Here is a 20,782-nt window from a genome sequence, read left to right on the forward strand (position 1 = left end):
TCATTTCCAAAATCTGGATCGGATTGTATTAAGTTCCAAGAAATTCCAGGCCAGAAAATCACCATCTGAATACTTCCTGACTCTTACAGGGTTTGCCATGATTGTGGGAACCCTCTAATTCTACAGCACAAGTTGATCTCAGATATGAGCATGAGGTTGCATGCTCACCATCATCAGCCTGCAACCTGTTTGGACAACATCAAGGTGTGTGTCGTGAGACCGGTGTGTCATGTGTCAGGAGGCATTGTCTGTACCCCAGGGACAGGTGGACCCATACACCCTGCTGACTGCTGTTGTGCGCTTAGTCAGCACATATGTCATATAAATTAGTCATCCGGTAAGACAACTGCTCTTTTCCAAAAAGGGACGAGTACTCTAATAGCTGAGTGTGAAGGACAGGTTGCACTACAGCATGAGAGAGGTAGAGTCATGGTAGTGGTGGAAGACAGGTAAGGAGAGAGGGGATGGAGAGAGGGGCGGGGAAAACTGATAAGAAAGCCACATGAATAGATTTAGAAGTGGTAGGGCCTTTACACCTCATGTGTGTGTTTGTGTTTGTGTGTACAGTACGTTGCATACAGTGTGGGATGTGAGAGAGAGGAAGACAGCTGAAGGGAATTCGTAAGGCCTGGCCTGATTAGAGACTGCTGTGAGTCTCTGTGCCCTGTGAACTCCACAGCCTGTCTCTCTGTGGGTGGGCCCCTGTCACAGACCCTTCCAGAACAATCTCACACACATTCACCCACCGTAACTGAAACTACCACTTGCACAAAGTATAATAGAGGTAGAGTAAGATCTGGGATTAGTATTCAGCGAGAGTTGCTACACCACTGATGACCCAAACATTGCACGGGCAGGCAAGTACTAACTATATGTCTTTCATGTGTGCTACAAATTTGCTAGGAAGAAGGCTTCACAGTCCATCTAACACTCAACTCGGGTACCTCTGTATCACACCAAAACTGCCCTCCCTCAAAACCTCCCCAAACACTCCCTTCCCTCGGGTTCCCCTATCCACCCTCTGTGCTCCTTACTCTACGTACCATCTCGGGACATGCCCACCGCTAGGCATTTCTGCAGCCGGCAGTGCTGGCAGCGGTTGCGGCTGGTGCGGTCGATGAGACAGTTCTTCTGGCGCGGGCATGAGTAGGCAGCATTACTCTGCTGACTCCTCCTGAAGAAGCCCTGGGTGGAGGGGAGAGGGGGGTGGAAGGACAGAAGAGACAGAGCAAAATCACATTTTGAATTGATTTAACATGTCTCAAAAGAAAGTGCAAACGAAAGGAAGCGGAGGAATGGAGGAGAAGCAATGGTTCAAATGAGAAATGGTTGTTCGGAATCACCCCACACTGGGGACCCTCTCATTGAGAAACATCAAAGGAGTTCATCGCGACAATTCATTAGCTACCCCTCACTGCTCTCATAGAACTGACGACGAGATGGCAAACAGAGTTATGAAATCAGATGCACAAATAATGAATCTCGTACCAACAAAATGCTTATATCTAGAAATTCCATATGACCATATTAGGACAGAGACATGCCTTACTGCACATGTATCTCTTAATAAGCTGTTCATTTGATGTTTAATCACCAGTGAAAAGCTAACAGCTGTCTCAATGACACACCCTCTAAGCAGCTATTATCGTTGACAAGCTGAATCCTTTCAACAAAATGGTGTGATTTATAGTCGAGAATCGTGTTGCTGAACCCCCTAAACATTAAATGGCTCCCTGATTCTAATTAGCGGTAATGAGTGAAATCTTTCACATTTGTTTGACTAAGGGCCTATGGTCAGACAGAGAAAACTGCTTCATTGAGGGGAGTCTTAGCATTGTAAGACAAGCAAGGCAGTGTGATGGAATGGTAAATCTAGTGCAGTGGTGGCAAACAGTGGCGTCTGAAATATCACACTCAATATAAACAGGATATTTGGTGTCAACGGTGTGAGGGTGGCGATCGACATCAAACCAGCCGCGTGTCCCCTTGTGATCCATCGAGTCACGAGAGACATAACAGAAACGCTGTCGACGCCTCATCTTTTTCGAGGCTCCCTTCAAACACAACTTTTCAGAGTCTGATGGCAAAAAGACTTCCCGTCTGTGGTGTGTGCTCACCTTGCATCCTTCGCAGGTGATCACGCCATAGTGGATCCCTGATGATTTATCTCCACAGATCTTGCAAGGGATTATTTCAATTTGAGCTGGAGAAAGAAAAAGAGAGAGAGAGGCAGAGAAAGAGGTGGGGAGAAATACACAGAGAGACAGAGGGAGCGAGAGCAAAGAAGACGGAGGAAGAGGGTGCGAGAAAGACAAAGAAAAAAAGTCAGTATTTCACTTTCAATTGTCAAATCCAATCCTCTCCCAGCTCAACAGCGTGATGTGAGGCACATCTCACTTACTGTTCTTAACTCCAGAGAGAAGGGGTGAGTGAGTGGGGGACGGGGATATGCATGCACGCGTGTCTGTTCCTCCTGTACATACACATGCATGTACAAGAGGCTGCTCTGTTTGTTCAACCCTATTTATACTCTACATACAACCAACAGTGCATTGTGTTTGCACAATGCACTTTTCTCCCATTGCTTCACTAATTTGTCCTGACATGCACTTAAAAGCCTTGGGCATTTTTTTCTTACTTCTAGCTATGGACAGGTTTTCAGTGTTGTTGCATGGGTTAACCAGCAGATGGCAGTGCAGAACTGTCAAAAGTCTATACTGTTTCAATGAGCATATAGATGAGGCAATGATTAACAGTGGGTTAAGCAGCAGTCTGGGTCAATAAAGAAAATTAATGTCAAATAAACAAATGCAAAAACAGAAATTAAATTCAGACATTCTTGAACACACCCCTCCGAATGCATCCTTGTCTACAGAACATAGTTGATAAAGTCTTCCCACAGTTTTAATAGTCATTTTATTGCCCATAAATCAATAATATCTTTAATTTAAGTGTCACACTATAACAAAGTGTGATAATGATACTGGAAGATTATTATTACTCAACTTGGCGCTTCACGATGAGGTTGACTTAGGATCAAAGAACTTGGCAGTGGCAATTTGAATGAAAGCCATTTCCCTAAGTACTTGAGATCAGAGAGTAAATGTCTATTGACATACAGAGTCTCTAAAATAAAGTGCTTGACCTTTGCTTCACCATTTCAATAGTTCACACAGTGAGTTGCCAACATCAAATACATACACAAAGTTTGCATAGATACACACACACATACACAATAGGCTACATAGCCTACAGTACACTAACACACATGCAGAATAACACATACACACACATGCACAAGACTGCATCCCAGCTAGTCAGCTTCTGATGACTCTTCATGCAGGCACTCAGAGCTAGATCAAAGCACAGCGTGCAGAGACTTATCACCCACACTGATGTATGAACCAACTCAGGACAAACAATGCTGTTTTCTGTAAATATAATTGTGTCCCTGGCCCCTTCAAGAAAATGACCCATTCTTATAGATTCCACATGCAAGAATTAAGTCAAGCATGGGGGAAAAAAGTTTATAAAAACGCAATTCTACAGCTAGGAAAGCACATAAACCAAGAACTCCTAAACATAAAAAACATTCAGAGGATAAAGGAGCACACGTTTCAATGTTCCTAAATGAAATGACAGCACACAAGCTGCTAGACGACAACAGCAGACCTAGACCGCTCCAGTTCTCTCACATGCTGACATCAGCAGACGACAACAACAAATCAACAACTTTGGTGGGCCTTTTATCTGTTGCCGTTTTTTAAAGAGAGCAATGTTCTAATTAGTTGTACTCTGCAAGCGTCATTTGCCATCGATTCAAAATGCTACTTTGACAAATAATGCAATGTTGACAAATAAAGAAGGCAGCGCAACAAAAAAAAGAATGCTGCTGTGTTGTTTACTATCTTGTCACCAGCGATTTGCAGTGGTGAGCAGATTAATGAAGTGGTAGCAGCACCTGAGGTTCTGCCAGGGTTCCGCATGCGAGGCAAAATAATGTACATGGCATGTAGGTGTTTTTTGCAGCAGTTGAAAGATGTTTTTCGCCGTTGCTGGTGTCTTAATAGATAAGGTAAAGAAAGAACTGCCTCTCTGACGCTAAACAATTGCTGCTATGGCTTCTGATGTTAAATACCATTTTGGATTTACGGTGATGCTATGGATTAAATAGTTTGTTTCTAATGTTAGTGGCCTTTGTACGGAAGATTTTGGTGTTTCTGTTCAACATCCACCCCATGCCATTATAAAAAGGACTGAAAGTGAGGAATGCAGTTGAGGTGACTGTCACACTAGATGGTGAATAATAATAATTTTTGTTTAAAATACCATTTACCAATTCATAAGAATTTCAAGCTAGACAAAATACAGTAGTTATGAAGGTACCAGAAAAAGAATCAGAGTGTGAGACATACTTTATATATGTATACACACACACACACACACACAACACTGTACTTCTATCATTTGTTTCAGGACTGGTTATTGTTGGCAAAACAAGATTTAGCTGGCTTCCACAAACACTGTTCACCTGAAGTAAACCCCTGTGTATCAGTAGAGAAATCAGCACTGTCTGCTGTAAGCAGAGAAAAAGAAAACAGGCGGAAGCAACAGACTGAGGAATAAAAGGAGAAAAAAAACTCCAAAAGGTAGAGTGGCGGTCGGGAGAGGAGAAGACAAAAGCACTTGAGGCCTTTTGCGTTTGTCAGATACATCCTGCCTAACTCATAGCTGTTTAACAGAGGCATAAAAGATGAAGAGCCGACACAGGAGGCTTTCACAGCAGCCGCAGTTCGCTCTGAGGATATATTAAAATTGTATAGGAGTAACTTGGGATGTGTGTGTGTGAGCAGGGGAGTGCGGGTGACTGCATGCATGCACAGCCATACATGAGTGCAAAGGAGCGTGTGTGTACGTGTGTGTACGTGTGTGTGCGGCTCGGGAGATTTCACCAGGATTCCAGTCAGACAGACAAATGACCCAAGGCTGCTTTTGCTTCAATTTGTGCACTTATGTGTGTGTGGCCATTAATATTTCACTATGTCTCCAGCAGCCATTGATGTACTCTACTGTACTGAATGCACTCCAGAATATTCCACAGACTCACCTAAAATGCTTTCTGACATTCCATGTGGGAAAGGGGGGTAGAAGTAGAACTCTCAGCCCTCCATGGACAGCTGTATACCCCCTGTGTGTGTATGTGCATGTGTGTGTACACTGTGTGTGTGTACACTGTATGTGTATGTGTGGGGTGTTTGCAGGTGAGGGGTAATTAGACAGTAATATGTGTTGCTGTGCCATTTATTGACAAGCTTCCTGACTGGGAAGTGTGCTATGAGTTGAGGCTCATGAGATACACAAACCAATACACACACACACTCTATATACAGCACGTACATGCCGAAATGTACAGTATACACACAGTTGACAAAGCATAGGACTCTTGAAATAAAGATGCACTCAGAAACACATTTTATCCAAGCATAAAAACTGCCACAAACACATGTTAATACGGATATACACTAGTGCTATGTGCACCCGAAGAATTAACAAAAACTAATTTGTACAAAATGAGCCGTCAACATCCACAAAATCTCACCGGTCCACACATCTCCAACAGACTCCAACTCTCCAAGGATTCCTTCCCTCTATCCTCTTTACCTTGAAACAGAGCCAACTCTGAGGAATTATATTTCTTGAATAATTGGATTTGAATCACGTTACAAACACATCTATAGCAGAAGACCAGAGGGCCGAGCCTTGGGAGGCCTCCTCCAGTTCAGCAGGGACTAGAGGAAACACCCTATTCTGCAAAACTACCGTTCACTCACTGCTCTAATCACCATCCCGTCCCAGACAGGACATCCTTGGAGCACCGTTATAGGTTACCAGTGCCATGTCCTTCAGAGTGAAACCATGATGGATCTGGACTGGATCTCTGCCAGAGATCAGCACATGTGCGGTGCTGTAGGGTCAGCTGTGCAATGGGGTTTGAGTATGGTTAGGGTTGAAGGGTGAAGAGAAGGTTGGGAGCAGACAGACGGACAGGAGGTTCCGGAATGAGGCTGCTCATTCAGATGGACGTTGCAGCGGGTCAGGGAAAGCAGCAGTGGCTACATTCTGTATGGTGCTTTCCAAACACATTAGCAGACTGAAGGACTAAAGACAGTGTCTAGGATTATTTACCCAGCATTTCCAAACAATAGGGGACACATTATAACATGAAATCTAATTGCACATACTAAATAACAAATCATTTGAGAATCTATGAATCTTCCTTGCAGATCACAGAGAGATCTGATCATATGCCACAGCATTTTAGGGAAGCAAAACCACACACACACACCCACACACACACACACACACACACACACACACACACACACACACACACACACACACACACACACACACACACACACACACACACACACACAAACATCCCTTAGTGTATGGGGCTTGGCTGGCTCAGTGCAGTTTAAAATCCCATAGTCCCAAGGAAGAGGATTGACCATGTGACCCAGTGAATAGAGACCTAACAGGTTCGTCCTGGAGACCCAGTGAACCACAGCGAGCCCAGGATTATCTCCCCCAGTGAGACTGTGCTGGGGAGTGTGTTCTTTGTGTGTGTGCGTCCACGTGTCTGAGTGTGTACAGTATGCACACTTGAACACTGTGAAACTAAGCACACACAAATGCAATGTTTGGAGTTAGAATAAACCTTAAGCTGCCGTTGCCTCCTTGTTCATGGCAGACTGGGGTCAATGCCTTTCAATCCCCAAAGACACTGTCATTGAGATTGCTTGTGTGAATTATTTACTTAATGGAGGTTGAGAAATAATGGACAATGATTGGCAATGTTCAGTCTTGGACATTCACTGTACTGTACCACAGAACAATGCTAATTCCTTAAATTGGCAATACATGAGGTTCAAACCCAGTGTGAAAAGGTTCAAGACCTACTTCCTTATAAGTGAGCCCATTGTGATGTGTGCACCGCCACAAACAGGATAACGCGTGAAGTCTTATGATCTCATGAAACTGAGCAGACTGTATTGGTCTCTTCCCAACAACCAAATCACATTGGCATTCTTCGTCAATGGAGCTAGTCTTCAAAGCTTTCCTAAGGTCAGCCTTAACTTCAAACCGCCGTAATTATTTCTAGCAATGTTTTGAGGTGTCTACATGGAAACCATAAGAAAAAGCATGAAAGTGATTTTGGGGGGGGAAGACAAATATGATTTGGACACAAACATGTTGTTACATGAACGAGGGCCACCCAATACTACACTTTCAGATGCTGGGTAGATAGCTGTGAAACCTGAGGTGTGCAACCTTTTACAGTCTTTCAGCAAATTGCCTCTCCCCATTGGTCATTAGAAAGGGCGAGCCACCTTTTCCAGCACCGCTCTGTCAGAGCTGAAGCCTCTATCTTTGTCTCTCCTCTGTCTTTCAGCTAGCAGCACTACCTGACTGCGAGGAGCAGTGAGGAGGGGGGTGGGGAGGAAGACAGGCGACTGCTTTCCTGGGCAGCTTTGCCACGGAGATTTCCACTCCCTCATCGTGCAGGTGCACTTTACTTTTTCTGCACTCTGTGCAAAAGAAAGCCCAGGTGCGAGAGAGCCAAACGGACTACACACAACCACTGTGTTCTTCAGAAGCCTCCCACAGAGGAACTGTGGTGGTGAGCTAGCCTGCACCGTGGGGCAAAGCTAGAATGAGGAGCGTTAGCTGACAGTCAGCCACTGCAGGGTGTGGTGAAGTGCTACACAAACCAGGGGAGCTCTTTGCTTTTTAGCTCTGAGCTGCACATATATAGCTGCAACTATACAACAGACCAGTGTATTCGTTCAAAACTGAGAACAAGAATTTGACTTTTCCCCAATGTGTATAATTATTGTCACATGGACCAATATCTTGATGGTCAGGCCATGTTTTTTTATAAAAATAAAAAAAGTTTCTCATTATTCTATAATCTACAAACATAATGAATCAGTAAATAGTTAAAAAACCACAAAACAGATACTACTGTGTATGCATTAAGCACAATGCTGAATGGGAGCCACCACCTTCTACATGCTTACATGTTTGCGGAGTCACAGTCCAAGGGTTGCCAAGTTCAATCTCTGCTTCCTGCATTGAAAAGTTAGAGTTTCTCCTCAGCAAGACTCACTGTTTTCACAACTCAGCAACCGTTTCAACGGCTTTGTTTGACATGCTAGGATTAAGCAATGGTACACAAAGCCTCCTTGGCGTTGCGTGGGCTGTAGAGGGACAGAGAGAGAGAGAGAGAGAGAGAGAGAGAGAGAGAGAGAGAGAGAGAGAGAGAGAGAGAGAGAGAGAGAGAGAGAGAGAGAGAGAGAGAGAGAGAGAGAGAGAGAGAGAGAGAAAGAAGGAGAGGGAGAGATAGAGATACAGAAAGGAAGGAATAGCAGAGAAAACGAGGAAGTCAAACAGACTAAGGCAGAAAAAGATATAAGGAGAGACACAAAAAGACAGAGATGAAGCGAGAAATAAAAAGAGAAAGAGAGTAGGGTGTGGGGGAGTGGGGAAAGGGGGTTGCCTTTAAGCTACCTCTCAATGAACCTGCTTAGTGGGAGCCTGTGAAAGAGCGGCCCGGCTCTAATCCCGGGTAAATAAAGAAGTGCCAAGATTAATGATTACATAAACATATCCCAGAAGCCCGCGGGGGGATACTGCTCTACGTTCAGACCCTCCTGTCTAGGCGTAAGGCTCTTATGGTCAGCTGACCAACTTAACCCCCAATACTGTTACAGAGTAAACACCCACACCTTCATGTTGTAGGACAGCCTTTCCCAATCCTGGTACTCGGGACCCACTACCCTGCATGTTTTAGATGTTTCCCTCTTCCAACACACCTGGTTCAAATGACTGGGTCGTTAACAGGCTTCTGCTGAGCTTGCTAACGACCCATTCAATTTAACCAGGTGTGTTGGAAGAGGGAAACACCTAAAACATGCAGGGTAGTGGATCCTGAGGACCAGGATTGGGAAGGGCTGTTTCAGGAGATGGTCAGAATGTTCCATTATAAACATCATGGCACTGTGTTTGTTTTGTAATGGGGAAATTGGACATTAAGTGGAAAAGTATCACCCTGGCCACAAAACCTTATAATTTGTGAAGCTGAGAAATGTGTACTAGGTTTGTAGCGGAACATAACATCACACCTGTTAATAATCAGATACAAAGCTATGTCCTATAAATAGGTTACCTCAAGCATATTCAGAAACATTACATACATCTATTAAGTTTATTATATGGTAGAAAAACATTTGTCATATAATGGCATATGATTTCAATAAATCACTTTTCACAACTCAGTGGAAATGATTACGGCACCATATGTGGAATGAGATATTATTGGGTCTATGTCATTACACTCCATAGTGGTGCACTTCAGCTAGAGCAGACAGCTAGGAAGCCAAAGAGACAGATATAGAGTTGAATGGATGTAGGGTGGGGGAGGGGAGGAAGAGACAGACCGAGAGAGACCAGAGTGGAGGCAGAGTGAACAGCGTTCAGCCCCCACTGCTCGGTCCAGACAGAAGCACTAAGAGAGGGTCTCTACAGGATAGCCCTATTGAAAACGAACAGGAAATACACATTAATTTAATGAAGGGTGGTGAAGGAAGAAACCTCTAGGACCCCTGGGGCAAATTCATTATGAGGAGATAGAGAGAGGGAGGGGAAGGAGGGATGAATAAAAGTATGGGTGAAAGAGAGAGAAAGGGAGATCAGCAACAAGAAGAGGGGGGGGGAGATTGAAAGAGGACCCTGAAGAGGCATACAGGGAGAAAGAGAGAGAAAGAGAGAGATGGGAAAGAAAGAGAGAGAGATGGGAGAGGGTTTTTCTCGTGGGCAGTAGAGCCAGCTCAGCAAGACAAGAGGAAGCTGATAAGAGCCAGTCCATAGAACTGAGAGCTAAAAGAGAATGAGCGATAGAAAGAGTGAGAGAGGGGTAGTGTGTTAATGTATGAAGGTGAGAGTAAAAAGGATCTGGTTTGGAATGGGAACGCAGAAGAGAGAGGGAGTATGGAGACCCACAGCCCAACAATGTTAACCTTGGTCAGTTTGACTGGGCAAGCCTTGACACCGTGATCACAACAATACACGATGCTGTCTTTCAGTAGTTGCGTTAAAGCTGACAAAGGCCCATGGCGGGGCAGCCCTTTGAATCCAAATGACCTGCCGTTCCTAACAGAGTCCATCTAAAGAGCCATCCTCATGAAAGGTTTCGTAGTCAACATGACACACTCTGCGTCTGAAGATAGCATCAATCATGTCTCCCCAGTACGTGAGCGTGAGGATCATACAGCAGTGAGAACTGAACCTCACAGGACCAAATGATACCTCATTTGCATGCACAATCAGAAATAAATCATTTGTTTAGAGTCCCTGGTGTTATCAATCACTGATTTGGCAGAACATGCAATCACAGGCTTTACAATTATTCCCAAATAACCATCAAGCAACGTTCCCATAATCTCATCATTGTCTACTTGATCATTTTAATACTAGGCAGAACCACTGCAAGTAGAAGAAAAAAAACGACACTGGAAGTGCATGATAATCAGAACCAAATATATTTTCTCATTCCACCAGCTTATCCTCCTCCTTGTCTTCTGAATTCTCCATGTATTAAGTCGCTCCTCTTCTTCACTCCTTGTTAGCTATGTATATCCAATCTCTTGTAATTAGATAGTGCTATCCTATGGGGTGTTAATCCCCATTGAATTATAGATTTGAACATCAAAGCCCATATTCCAATAAAGCTGGTGCTTGAAATTACAGTTAATTTGGAACCTGCAATTAGTTATACGGTGAGTTCACAAACAGCTCCTATTTTCCTGTACGTTTTTTAGGAACCCCTTGGGTTTACTGTAAATAATTTCTACCAGTAACTAACATAAATTTACAATTTAAATTACAAAACATTATATGGGAGAAAAATAACATTCAAATGATATGCAAATATCTCTTTGTGTGTTAAAACTTCTATGAAGCAGTCCTTCAATATAGGGGAAAATGTTAAAAAGATGAGGCCAAGTATGTTGTTATCAACACGCGCACACACTCACACATGCATAAACACCCTTTGACCAAATATAATCCAAATAAATGTGTAGAACCATTGCCCTTGTATTAGGGTAATGTAGTATGTTATACAAGTCAACAATCATATTTGACTAATGTGTCCTGGTTTATAGAAATCAGAATACTTTGATTATTGCTGTTCAGTTAAGACCAGGAGTGCTTCACTGCACTCAAGGGTTCTCTCTGCAAATTGATACTGCAGAACAAGATTAAACCAAAGGTGTAATAACTGCCTGAATAACTGATCTGACACTGGCCTCATAGTGAACCCGTCCCTGTTACATGAACAGCAGCCATCTGCACCTGTATTCACCTAGGCCTAGCCTATACTCTATGTATCGGATTCAAAAGACCATGATGCATTTCACCTTCCAGTGCAGCTCAGCTGTTCCTTATGACAGTTGGTTTCCGTGCTCCACACAATGTCACACTGGTGATGACCACACATGGCTCACTTGTTAACTTGTCCGTCAAGATGAGGGCGAATGTCCAAAGAGAACGCAATGAGTGACAACATAAACATATTATAATGCAGGGCATTCCAAATAACACTAGATTCATAAGCATATAAAAAAATTGACCCAACCAAAGGCCAGGGATCTTTTCAGAACCACGAAACGCTATGCTTAGCATTCTCTTCTCATTTCAAACAGTTACATAATATGTCCAGGCAACGCTGTTAAATAATACATTGTCACCGTTGGACGGCAGCCACGAGCAAATCTGAATTTCATTGATGTAATCTAGCTGTTTGCTAATGGCTGCCTGTGCCTCTAACCCGGCCTGATAGTGCTGTCATTCTGAATCACAGAGGCCTCTATGAGGGACTCTGATAACACTGTGTCAATGGGCCACTAGGCAGGCAAGTCCAGAAAAGGCCTCATAGAAATGGGAAAGAGAGAAAGAGACAAGGAGATGGAGAGCGAGAGAGAGAGAGAGAGAGAGAGAGAGAGAGAGGGAGGGAGGGAGGGAGGGAGGGAGAGAGGGAGGGAGAGAGAGAGGGAGAGAGAGAGAGATGGAAAGAGAGGAGGGGAAGGAGGTAGGTAGAGAAAGAGAGGAAAAGGGAGTGAACAATTGAGAGTATGGTAAAGGGAGAGAGAGGGGTAGTACTAGGAAAAAAGACAAGGGGGAGACAGGGAGAGAAAGAGAAAGTTCCTAAATGCAATCAGTCTGACAGAGCCTTAGGTGTTTGTGCATGAAACAAGCCAGTTTGAGAGTATAGATACCGGGTAAAGAGTTGTCTATGTGGAGACAAAAAGTCACCCCGTTCAACTCAAATCTGTGAGCCAATGTTGGGGAGTGACTGTACAGCAACAAAAGCAGATGTGGTGCTTCTTAATTATCCACTTATCTGAACAGAGGATGAATAGAGGATATCTAAATCTAAGGATATGTGAATGCATGTAAAGACTGTGCTGTGTCGTATGATCTGGCAGCTGTTTGGGTTATTGTTTGTTTCCTATTTTTTTTTTCCTTCCTGTTTTCTTTATATCTGTTTTGTATGTGTTTACCATTATAAATATTGAACAAATTTGACAAATAAAATACTTACAAAAATGTAATAATCCTCCTCTCTGTGCAAAGCACATTTAAAAGGGTAAATTTAACACCAGGAGTGTTAACACTTTGTAATGTGCGGTATTGTGCTCCTTTCAAATATTGTTAAAACGTGAAAAAAAGTGATAGCTGCCTTGAATAACCTCAAATGATCACTGGCCCTTACACAGTGAGTCAGGTGTCCTGAGTGAAAAAAGTGACTGACCGTCATGGAGGACTTAACCTGTTACTAGTAAAACCAGTTAAGTTGCTTCATCCACTGATCTTTTAGAGATTAGTCACCTAGCTTAGCCTAGCATCCATACTGAGAGTACTTGGCTTCCATGCGTTGCTACTTATGTCAAACTTACGCCTGTAAAATAATACAGTTTGTCTAGCCAGCTAGCTTTCCTCCAACAACTACTGGTCCCAGAACAGCCATTACTACACATCCCAGGCCCCTGCTGCCTTCATAACCACTTGGTTGGTATGCAGTATGTTACTATAGATAACTGCAGTTTATGCAATCTCAACTCTGAGACAGTTCCAAGAGCCTGAGGGAGAGAGAGAGAGAGATCCAAAGAGGATTGGATGGTGCAAGTCAGCTGACCTGCCTCTGGAAATAAATGCGAGGCATGTTCGGCCTATTGAAATACCATGACCATGATAACTGTTCTAACTCGGTGTAAAAACGAGCTGCCAATGCTAACTGCTAACACAAATATGCTAACTGAAGGAAGAAGCGAGGGCATGACTTCCCTGGGTATTAGTCAGGTGTCAGTTGGTTGAGTTTCACACAAAGCACGGAGCAAGGTTAGAAGAGGTTTGTTTCAGCATCTGAGACTTAGACTAGTATCTAGGGAGTGCGCCTATGAAGACTGGATTGAATGTACTAGTGTTTTTCATAGACCTAGGTTTGGTTATTTAGGTTGGTTTATCCTAGGAATATATACAGTATGCAATATTTCACTGCACACTTTCACTGACATTAACCCCCCCCCCACCCCCAACAAAAAAACATTTGAAAGTGTGTTTTTCCCTCCAGATTCACAATGAAATAATTCCCTAATTGGTAAATGTGTGTTTCCTATTCAATCTCAGAGACAAGATTGCAGTAGATCCCACAGACTTGACATTTTAGAATGTCAACTCTCAACAATCGCTCTTACAGGCACATGTCAGATGCAATGCACCTCTAGATTTAGAATTGAACAAGCTGTTGAAAACAAAAACTACTTGAGTCAACATGTCAGTCAACATGTCAATCACGTTTGCTTGTCAGAAACCCCTGCCAGTTTATCTTAACTAAAACCAACATGTTTACTACGTATCTTCACAAGACTCTTCTATCCCTTTTAAATTACATAGAAAAGGTCACAGTAGGGGACTTTCCTGCCTCTAAACCAACTGTTCCTCCCATGGAGAATCTGTCAACAAGCACACCCTGCCGTAATTGGTGACACTGACAGGATTTGCGGGGAAAAAAACAACCACAAAAAACAGCCCAACAAGAGAGAACCGTTGCGGTGGCGAATGCAACCCCCGTCATTGTAGGAGGCTGTGTATCGCCTTTGGAGCCTGGCACTCGGAGCCTTCCATGGCGGCAGAGACGATGTAGCTGGTTATAAAATGGCTGTTTCTTATCTCCGCTCTGCATATGAAAGGCTTAAGTCTGTCTCCATGACAGATCTGAGGCTCTCGTTCTTCACCGGGGGGATTTAACAGGGGTACATGAGAGGGAGGGGAAGGGTGGGAGGGTGGGGGGGGGGACAAAACACCACCGGATCACAAACACAAGCCTCGCTCACCACTGTCAACCCACGGTTTGATCAGCAGTTGGAGATGGTGGGGAGTGTTTCTCATTAGTGGCCTTTATGTCATCCTCTGCACACATGTACACAGGAAAAAACACAACAGATCCTGGCGCTAACAGACACACACACACACACACACACAGCATGTATACATATCCAGACATGACTGTACTATACACACACAACTAACAGACATGAATAACTACTGCAGTTTTCAATCCAAAACCTTTAAAGTATACCGTGTATTCACTGTGAAGCTAGGCAAGACAACTATACTACCACCGTGGTTTATAACAGGAATTATTTAGTTCACCAAGGGGTCATAATATGTTCCAAAAATCCTTACATATTCTGTTAACGTTCTGTAGTCTTGAAGCACACTTCACAACCTGAGAGGAAATAGTTTTAATTACTCATCAGCTGTCGTAAACATTGCTGCATGAACTAAGTCTGCGATGAAACTGTTTGAAATTCAACTGATTCCTTAATCTTCACAAGCATCTGCTCTTCCATTCTCTCTTCACAGCAGAATAAAGGGAATACTTGCCTTCCTCCAAAGTCAAAAGCTAGAGCTGTTAATATGTGTAAAAACATGGCACCATGGTACCCACTTGAATTCACAGACACACACAAACACAGTAACAAACGCAGTAAAAAGCTTGTGAGTGAGTATGTGTGTGTGCGTGTGCTCACACACACACACACACACACACACACACACACACACACACACACACACACACACACACTCTCACGCACAATCTCATGGGGCTGGACCAGTACGACCCCAAGAACAAGCTCCTCATTAGCCATGTGTGGGTAAAACATCAAGTTTGGGACTCTGCAAAACTCTGTACTCCAAGATCCACGATCCACCAAGTCTGCCGACCCAGAGACATACACAGCTTCTGCCAGCCTCATCAAAGCCTGGCCGCGGCCTTAATGATGCCCTCGCTCTCCTCTCCTATTTGCTTATGTCCCTGGCCCCAGCCTCCACTAATGCCTTTCATGTACGCTACTAAGCCCAGTACCCCTCCATGCTCCTCTCTGAGAGAGAAACACACAGAGAGAGAGAGAGAGAGAGAGAGAGAGAGAGAGAGAGAGAGAGAGAGAGAGGAGAGAGAGAGAGAGAGAGAGAGAGAGAGAGAGAGAGAGAGAGAGAGAGAGAGAGAGAGAGAGAGAGAGAGAGAGAGAGAGAGAGAGAGAGAGAGAGAGAGAGAGAGAGAGAGAGAGAGATACTGTAGCCTTCCTCACACCTTTAGTAGTGGCTAAGCAATCTTTTTTTATTTTGTTCTTTTATGTTCCTCGTAAGCATCTTAGAAGACAAACTGCACATTAAATGTGATGAAGCTCGTTTTCTGCTGAACACATCGCAGTCGCATCGCTCCTGATTACTGTTCTTTGGGATCACGCTCTCATTGTTTTTTCAACCGTGAGAGACTGGCATCCTGGGATAGCGTCTCCATTGTTTGGTTGAGCCTGAAAATGAGACTAATGGGAGCTTTGTGAATAGCTGACAAAACCTTGCCGTCTAAACCGTACTAAAGAGGGGGGGGGGATGAGTCAGAATGGCATTGCTATCCTCGTTTGCACTTAGAGGCTGCAGTTTATTATAAAAGTATGAGAGGAACAATTCAGCCAGGAATGTCAAGGCGTGCTTGCATGGTAGATATACTGCAACGTACATGCCTGGACATGCCCTTGGCCTGGCCAGTACAGTATGTCCAGCTCACATCTAATACATTCTCTGGTGATTGTTGTTGTCTACATGTCTGACGGAAGACTGGGCTCTATTCATTGCCGCTCTGCAGAGCAGTGAGACTCAACGTCAAAAAGACTGTCATCACAAACCTGATTACAGGTTACTGGTAACTGGAGCAGTTATGTAGCTGTTCAGGGAAATCACTGTAACATCAGAAAAGCATGCAGACACTGTAAGGTCTTTGGGTAGTAATTTGTGATTAATGGATCAACTTAATAGAAAGATGTCCTCTGCTGTCTCTTAACCTTTGTTTGTGAGTCTGCTTTTGTGATCCTTATTCATGGCTCACTGACTGACAAAGCTCAATGATCCAGACTTCCTTACGAAAGCCCTGAAAGTTATTACATCACAACATAAGGTGGATCCAAAAATATTGGCCCCTTGTTCAACATGCATGGTCAGCTGCTTAATGTCACTGATCATTGCAGCGTAGCTTCTAGGGTAACTTTTAGAAGCTTCAAGGCTTCATTGGCAGTTTTATGTCATACAATCAATGGAACCGTGACTAGGGGACAGGAACAGGTGGCACTAATGTTCTCTCTTACGAGGGAGAGCTTTGTATTGACTAAGACTATCAGCTAATGAAAGAAGGCAATGGCAGGTGGTCCTTGCATCCACTAGCATTTTAGTGGCAAGGTCAACAACACATTTATAGTTTCCTGGCACTGTTCCCATAGAAAGAGCAAGTTTCGCCAACTTACATCATGAACATCTTTTGCAGTTTTGGTATTTTGTTAAAAGGATGTCCAGCTCATAAAAAAACGGGCTAATGGGACAGGTTACAGTATGTCTCCAGTCATTAAAACGCAGCTTTCTATTTCACTGCAATTGCATTGGCTGGAACTCTTTCCTATATGAAGCACTTGCACACTGTCTGATATAAAACATTTACATCGTATCATTTGGATCCACACACTTCCCTTCACAGACCTGCTCAAAGACACGGAAATCTGAATTGCTAATGATTTCTCTTTGCGGAAGACGAACCCATTGCACTTGGACCTGGCAGTTTCTAACGAACCAAAATAACCTCTTTAGACAGATGCCCTGTCCCGCTCAATCCCTGCAGCCTACAAGCATTAGGCTGATTTAGGGCAGAATCTCTGTCCATCCTGATCATCTCACCTCTGAATGAATGGATATTATACTGTACATTCCTCCCTCAAGATTTGTTTTGGACCTCAGCTTACTGGTTTTGTTGACAAGATTTTAGAAATGCAGTCGTTTTGCATATCAATAAAGTTCATTATCCCATAAATAATAGTGTTGGAGGAAAATGCAGCAATATGACTCATTGTCCTAATATTGAATGCAGTAGAACAGTATATAGCCTACTGTTTATCTAAATGTGTTTATAACGTGTGTTGTTATGAAGCTTGAATAATGGCATAAAATCACAATTGCTAACTCTGTTTACTCAGAAAATGCTAAGGCTTGGGCAAACACAAATCCCTGATGTATAAATTATCCCGATGCCAACTCCAAAGAGTTTTTTCTTCTCTTGGATCAAAGAGAGACCTTGCCCTATCAATGCATTTTAGATGTGTCAAGGTTCAAAATGTAAATGTGAACCTTGGTTTGCGTCTACTTTTGCTACTAAAACAAAGATGGTGCTGTGTATAAATGCAAGTTGGCATTTTGTGGTCAGATGCCATCTACTCCATTGATCTGAGGCAAGGGAGGCTGTTTGTTAGTGTCAAGGCTTGTGTCTCAAACAATAAAATAACCCCAGAGGACAGATAGATGTAAGCTAGGCTTGGAAAAATATGGAATAGTGTGTGTGTGCTTGTGTGTGTGTTTTTGGGGCGGAGATGGGCGTGCTAGTGGGGGGTGAGGGGGGGGGGGGGCACCGAGAGCTGAGAAAGATACAAATAATATAAAAAGGCTAGATGTTGAGTACCTGACCTATGCCTATCGGCGGCACTTCAGCCACTCTCAGTCTTGAGTAGCTTTATTAGCTGGAAGCCTCCTCACCCCAGGTCACCACCACCACGCATGCCGGCCACGGGGCCTATCAGTTGGGTCAAACAGAGAGCAATACACCCTTTCTCCTGGCCCTCCACACACACATCTTCCTAGTAAGCCCATTATCCATGACTGGAAACAGTCAGCAAGCGTCTTGGAGTGGCCTGGAGAGCTGTATTGCCTACCTAGGTCTACAAATGCACTGTACTGTTGCACCAAGCTGAGGCTTGTTCAGATAGAGAGAGAGAGAGAGAGAGATATCCAGTGAGAATATACTGCAGAAATGTTTAAATTATGTAAATAAGACCACATGCAGAGTGTTTAAGAGTGCGCATGTGTGTGTTTATGCGCACGTGTGCATATGTGTTGTTGTTCAATTACAACTACAAGCACAAACACACTCACACATACTTTTCATGTGCAGGTATACTATGCACAAGCACATCATGCAAAAGCAGACAAACATGCTCACTTCACACACACACGCACACACACACACACACACACACACTGTGCATGCATACACCGCATGTATTTCTGGAAGCCCCCTTGTTGCCGTTGAAATGCCATGGTTAGAGTTTGAAGCAAACACAGTTCCCATCTCTTCCCACGGCACAGTTATGTTCTGCTCTAGCATCTTTCATCTGCTCTACAAAAACAAATAGGAGTCAAAAGCACATTATTTTATAAACACAAAGAAACATGATATTTCTTGATAGACAGTAAAACTGCACATTTCACACAGCAGTCTACAGGTATGTATTGACGAAATGTGCATGCCAAAGTCCACCATACTGTATCTCTTTCTAAAGTCACTTTGCAACCAGCAGGGCATGATTAACAGGTTAGGTGACCAAAACCAAAATTAAGTCACTTTAAAGCAGTTCCTCGACATCCAGTAAACAAGTTAACCAAAACTATGTGCTTACACCAGGAAGCAGTCATTATGTGAATTACAAAGCAAATACCTCAATACATTTTTCTACATACTGTATACATACTTGGGGTGCTGGAGTATTTAATATGCTGGTTAAGTAGAGGCTTTCAAACAGATATACTCCTCTGGTGTAATGGTCAGCTATGTGGTAAAGGCTATGGAGAATAGCAAGACATGGAATATACCTCCCAGTAAGTCTGCCCCTCTCACTATATGACCTTGTTTGCACGTGTACGCTATTATATATGCAGCTGACACACACAATGACATGCACATACACACACAAACACAGATGACATAAACACATAGATTCAAAGGCCCATGAACACACACACTCACACAGTTGTTAAACATTGTAAAATAAATAGTCATTTATTTAATTTGAATAGTGTGCATTTATTTAATCGTGTTTAATCGTGTAATAATGTTTACTTTGAATGGCGATATACCCTGATTACTCTTTTTTCATAATCAATCACTGATCATAAACATGCCATGAAGGTCATCTCGATCAGTTATGGTGCGTGGCTGAGATAGCGTCAGTATAGCTCCATGTATATTAGCGGTCCCCATGTCACACACCTGCTGGATAAAACATACATAGAAGCCTCCATGACCACTCCTGCCTAGGGTACTACTTGCCCTGACATTTAGTTAACTAGTTTTTCAGTTTTTCAACCTTTTCTCCTTTCTTCGTTAAAATTCCACAACACATTTGTTATTCCAGATTTCACCCCAACCCCCACCTCCCGGCCCCCCTACCTCCAACCCCTCTCTCCCAATACCCTTCTTCTCTGCTCTACCCCCCCCCCCCCCCCCCCCCCACAAACACACACTCCCCACTCCCCCGGCATCGGCAGTGTGATGGATTTCCATGGACGGGTGGACAGAGTGTGCCAGGCCGCAGAAGCCCCACGCCCGCCTGACCCCTGGGCCCGACCTTTGGTGCCTCCTCCTGGGGCGGTCATGAGCCTGCTGTCCCCCTCCCGTGAAGGTCAGGAGGGCCCTCCACCACCCTCCTCTGCACAATCTGTCGCCTATGCCTCACACTCATTTACACCTCCATCTCCCTCTCTCTCTTGATCCTATCCTCCTTTGCTCCTTGTTTCACCTTTCTCTCTGGCCTCACATCTCCCTTCTTTCTCTCCCTCTCTCTCCCAACCGTTCTTCTATCTTTCTCCATCTCCCTCATCCCCATCCTCATTCTCTACTCTATTCCACCTTGTTGTATGTTTCTATTGCTATATAGCTCTCTCTCTCTCCCTCCCTCTGTCTCTTTCTGTCAGACGCCCAATAGAGAGCAGTTGAATAATCTCCTAGCCCAAAACCAGAAATAATCCCGTGACATAACATTGCCAGCTAATTGTCTCTGAAAGTATACCACAGACACTCAATCTAACCCACTGTTTCCTTAACCCACCTATGGCTCTAAAAGATGTACTCAGAGATGGATTCCGGCTCTAGAAGTGTTCAACCATAATGGTTCATGTTCAAAGGTCACAGCTTGGCGAAACAATGTTTTTTTTGCTAGTTCACCACATTGGAGACTTGGAAGAACAGAACAAAACAAAAGTTTCACCAACACCAAAAACAGCAGGACAAAATGGCTAACCGTTTGTAATGAAAGACAGGGATTTTGTAATATCACTGTCT

General features: G+C 43.7%; 1 protein-coding gene across 3 annotated transcripts in view; it reads right to left on the bottom strand.

The window, feature by feature from the left end:
- Window positions 1-20,782, bottom strand: part of LOC134028049 (nuclear receptor ROR-alpha A-like) — a 105,953-nt gene that overhangs the window by 9,720 nt on the left and 75,451 nt on the right. For 2 of the 3 annotated variants that reach the window (XM_062471365.1, XM_062471367.1), the window contains 2 exons: window positions 2,118-2,203; window positions 1,044-1,185 (listed from right to left, as the gene is read on the bottom strand). In XM_062471365.1, coding sequence (XP_062327349.1) covers window positions 1,044-1,185; window positions 2,118-2,203 — 228 coding nt within the window. Of the gene's footprint in view, window positions 1-1,043; window positions 1,186-2,117; window positions 2,204-8,084; window positions 8,272-20,782 lie in introns of those variants that run through there. The other variant, XM_062471366.1, reaches the window with a different exon arrangement.

Source organism: Osmerus eperlanus, chromosome 10 (assembly GCF_963692335.1).
Source record: "Osmerus eperlanus chromosome 10, fOsmEpe2.1, whole genome shotgun sequence".
NCBI classification, from domain to species: Eukaryota; Metazoa; Chordata; class Actinopteri; order Osmeriformes; family Osmeridae; genus Osmerus; species Osmerus eperlanus.